This window comes from Vigna unguiculata, chromosome 3 (assembly GCF_004118075.2).
Source record: "Vigna unguiculata cultivar IT97K-499-35 chromosome 3, ASM411807v1, whole genome shotgun sequence".
NCBI classification, from domain to species: domain Eukaryota; kingdom Viridiplantae; phylum Streptophyta; class Magnoliopsida; order Fabales; family Fabaceae; genus Vigna; species Vigna unguiculata.
Window position 1 is genome coordinate 7055225 of NC_040281.1, and position 3896 is coordinate 7059120.

A 3896-nucleotide genomic window follows, 5' to 3' on the forward strand; every position below is an offset into this window, starting at 1 on the left:
TTAAAATCATTATGACTCTATAGGGCCAAGTCTATTATTTCTCTCCCAAATCAAAACCATTATGACTCTGCTCCAATCCATGTTCTTGAGTCATCATTTTGAGCCATAATAAAGGCCCCAGCATTTCTCAACCACCCCATTACAATTTCCATCATCTTTTGCTATAAAACCATGTTCTTAATTCTTATTATTAACACTAAGTGTTCTTCTTTCTTAACCTTTAGAGTTATATTGCAGTTAAAAAATGGCCCTGGGAAGAGGCAGTGTAATTGTTGCTCTAACACTGTCATTTTGGTCGGTGCTTCACTGTGAGATGGCTCACTCAGCCACCTACACAGTTGGAGATGCAAATGGTTGGACCTTTAACACTGTGGCTTGGCCTAAAGGGAAACGATTCAGAGCTGGTGATACACTTGGTTAGTTTCTTTCGATCTTATTTTTTTCTGTGAAATAAAATGTCCAAAAAATTCGTTGGGATAGACTCTAACCTGATTCTGATACTATGTTAGAAGTGAGTTTTAGCATAATTAATCAACTGAAATAAGAACTTTTCATCACAATATTACGTTCTAACTATGCATATATGTGTATTGTAGTTTTCAACTACAGCCCTGGGACTCACAATGTGGTGGCTGTAAATAATGGTGGCTACAAAGCATGCAAGACCCCAAAGGGTGCCAAAACCTATAATTCAGGAACTGATCAGATCAAGCTTGCGAAGGGACCAAACTACTTAATCTGCAATTTCGTTGGTCACTGCGAGTCTGGCACCAAAATTGCCATTAATGCTCTCTGATTTACCATTCCACAAAACTGCACTATCTTATGTGCTTTCAGTACTGTTGTCCAATTAAAATCTCAGGTTTTACTTGACAGACAGCACAAGATAACAAGTATTTTATGCTTTATATTTGAGTTTTATCTTTTTTAATTTCAGATTTCATCTTCTGTTCCTTTTCGATTTAGTTATCGTTCACTGCAGTTTGATACTTACTTCACTGTCTGATTTCATAAAGGTTTTACTTTGTTTGCCTTGATTATTAAGCACTTTAAATACTTTTTTTTATTAAATACGTTTTTATCTCTTAACTTTTAAGTAAATTTTGAAATTAGTCCATTTCGAAACTTTGGACTAATTTAGTCTTCTATCTCTCGAAATACGTAGATTTAGTCATTTTAATCAAATTTTGTTAGGTTTATTTGATGTTTCGTACACATTTCAGAATTGTATTTGAGTTGTTTATGCTGTTTGACACATTTTGACTTTAATGTTAAGTCAAATATTATTATGAAACGCGTTTGAATTGTCAAATAAACTTAACAAAATTTGATTAAAATGACTAAATCCACGTATTTCGAAAGATAAAAGACTAAATTGGTTCAAAATTTTAAAATAAATTAATTCCAAAATTTATTAAAAGTCGACGGACAAAAACATATTTAGCCATTTTTTTTTCAATAACTTTACTCATCTAATGTATAAAATAAGCTCACAACAGTTAAGTTGAAAAAGCAAAAAAAGAAATTAAATCGGTTAGCACATAGTTAATTGAATTATAGTCACACCTTGTTTTTTAAAATTTTGGCACTCCTTGAGCTAAGTTTGATAATAAATTTGTTGATATATCTATTTTCCTTAAAAATGGACTAATTTCTGTATCTATTCACTTGTAAAAGCTATATTATTAGATAATAATATGACTTTTTTTTAAGATACTTACAGTAAAAATTGAAAATTTTATTTGGATAAAACCATTTATAGTTGAATGGCACTGCAAATTTCGTTTACACAACCTACACATTAATTATTTCCCACAAAAAATTAGTTAAATTAAAGGCTCAAACAGTTTCGTCCAAATTTTTTTAATTTGCTTGACGTTATTTTCTTTTTCTTGATGGAAAAAATCCCACCCTATAATATTGGGAACCTTTACGTTTTACCACCAAATTTTATATAAAAAAAATAACATATGGTATTCATACACGAGAAATATTTCAAAATACAATAAAATTTGACTAAATCTTGATAATTAAATTTAATTAGAACGTAAGGACTAAAAATACAATAATACAATTAATGCAGACTATGAATATTTGCAAAAAACAAAGTTACACGAAACAATATAAGTTAATTGGCACATCCAATGTTAAATATAAAGAGATTGACCAATGGGCCCAAAACCCAATAACTAGCTTGATCTTTTACGGATACTTCTTCCTGCACCTCCATATGTTATTCCTGTGCCTCGCAATGCAAACTGAAAAGATAAATTTGCCCTCATCGTCTTCACTCCTTGTATTAAGAATCCAAAACTTTGTTTTCGGCACTCGAACAGTGACTTTTGCTTTTCACACCTCCATAATTTTATTTTACACCTACATTGACCAAACTACCGTTAATAATGTTTAAAAGTTGTTTTGTAACACAAGATTAATAATTGACTCATTCTAAAGATATTTCACGATGAATAAATATTTATATATGTAGCTAATTTATAATCCTTGATTTTTTTTTTCACATACACTCTCCTTTTTCATGCACCTTCCTTTTACATTTAATAGTAAGAGCATTTTGTATTGAACAGAGGGTAGTTTTTTTTTTTTATGTAGAAGGGAAAATAGTTTATGTATCACCAAAATAAATAAAAAAATGTTTAAATATATTTCTAGTTCTTTTAAGTTGGGATATTTTTTCTTTTGATATAATTGTAAATATGAATTTATTAGTCCGGTGTATAATTTACTAAAAGAAATCAATAAATATTCAATTAAAGGGAATAAATAAAAGTCATAGTCCAATTATAATCAAATCACGTCACGCTTAATCAAAGTCATTTCGAACCAATGTCCTTTGTGAGACAATGAAACAATTACTACCATAAGTAATTAACCGTAGCAATATAAATTCATGAGACGTTTTGGGACAGAAAATGGGATGTTTTTCTCTACTCTTTGCAAACAATAAATTTTACAAAGTTTTTTAGTATTTTACCTAAAATGCCTTTTAAAAATAAATAAAAAATACTATATTTGTTTCCTCAAATATAGAATTGTCTTTAGAGTTTAAAATAATATTAATTATCTTTTTGTTGATTATATTCTTAGTATTAACAGTCAATTTTTTGAAAAGAAAAAGCGTATACAACTCTATAAATCTATAAATGCTGATTTTTTTTTTTAAAAGGTAAACTTTATATATATCGAAAAAATGTGATTTTTTTTTCAAAAAAAGAAGGTAATATTTCTTTAAGGATTAATAATTAATAAAATAAACTATAATAAACGAAATCATGACTCTAAAGATAAGCTGAATGGGGACTATTGTGGTCATTTGAAAATTGGTACCTAATATAAAATTCATGAACCTGCTAGTGGGGACCAACTTAGAATATCTTTGAGAAGAAAATTGGCAATTGCATAATCAAGTAATCATTTTAAACTTTAACATAAGGAACTTCCTGCCATTAATTTCTTTCAGGCCTGACCCCAGTGTCCATCAAAATGAAAGATGAAGGGTTGGCCCCGCCAAAACAAATTAAATCATAATATCAAATGTAAAGTCATGCATATGCAGAATAAAATAAAAAAACTAGGTAGGGTTCATCTATACATTACTGTTATTATTACACCGTTTAAGAATTGAAGTTTAAAACGATTTAAATATATATATTTTTTTTTATTTATTCAAACGTCTTTTAAAAATAAAATCGTAACAATTTATCCGCACTTTAAAAGAGACAATAGTTTGAACGTACATCAGATTTTGAGTGCATTGCCTTGTATTTTTTTTGTGTAAGTTGAAGTGCACTGTATAATATTATAAGTAAATATATGTACTGGTATATATATATATATATATATATATATAGCTATAATGAGAAATGAAAACTGTTTAT

The 3896-nt window shown here is 28.6% G+C and overlaps 1 protein-coding gene across 1 annotated transcript; it reads left to right on the top strand.

Moving 5' to 3' along the window:
* Positions 1-142: 142 nt before the first annotated feature.
* LOC114179046 (basic blue protein-like) lies at positions 143-959 on the top strand. The gene is made up of 2 exons (XM_028065243.1): positions 143-416; positions 597-959. Exons 1-2 carry the CDS (start codon positions 245-247, stop codon positions 794-796), a joined length of 372 nt encoding a protein of 123 aa, XP_027921044.1. The 5' UTR covers positions 143-244; the 3' UTR covers positions 797-959.
* Positions 960-3896: the final 2937 nt, after the last annotated feature.

Excerpts from the sequence above, each read along its gene's own strand:
- LOC114179046 (XM_028065243.1), top strand. The coding sequence starts at position 245 with ATGGCCCTGGGAAGAGGCAGTGTAATTGTTGCTCTAACACTGTCATTT. Across the intron at positions 417-596 it reads CAGAGCTGGTGATACACTTG|TTTTCAACTACAGCCCTGGG; the intron begins GTTAGTTTCTTT and ends TGTGTATTGTAG.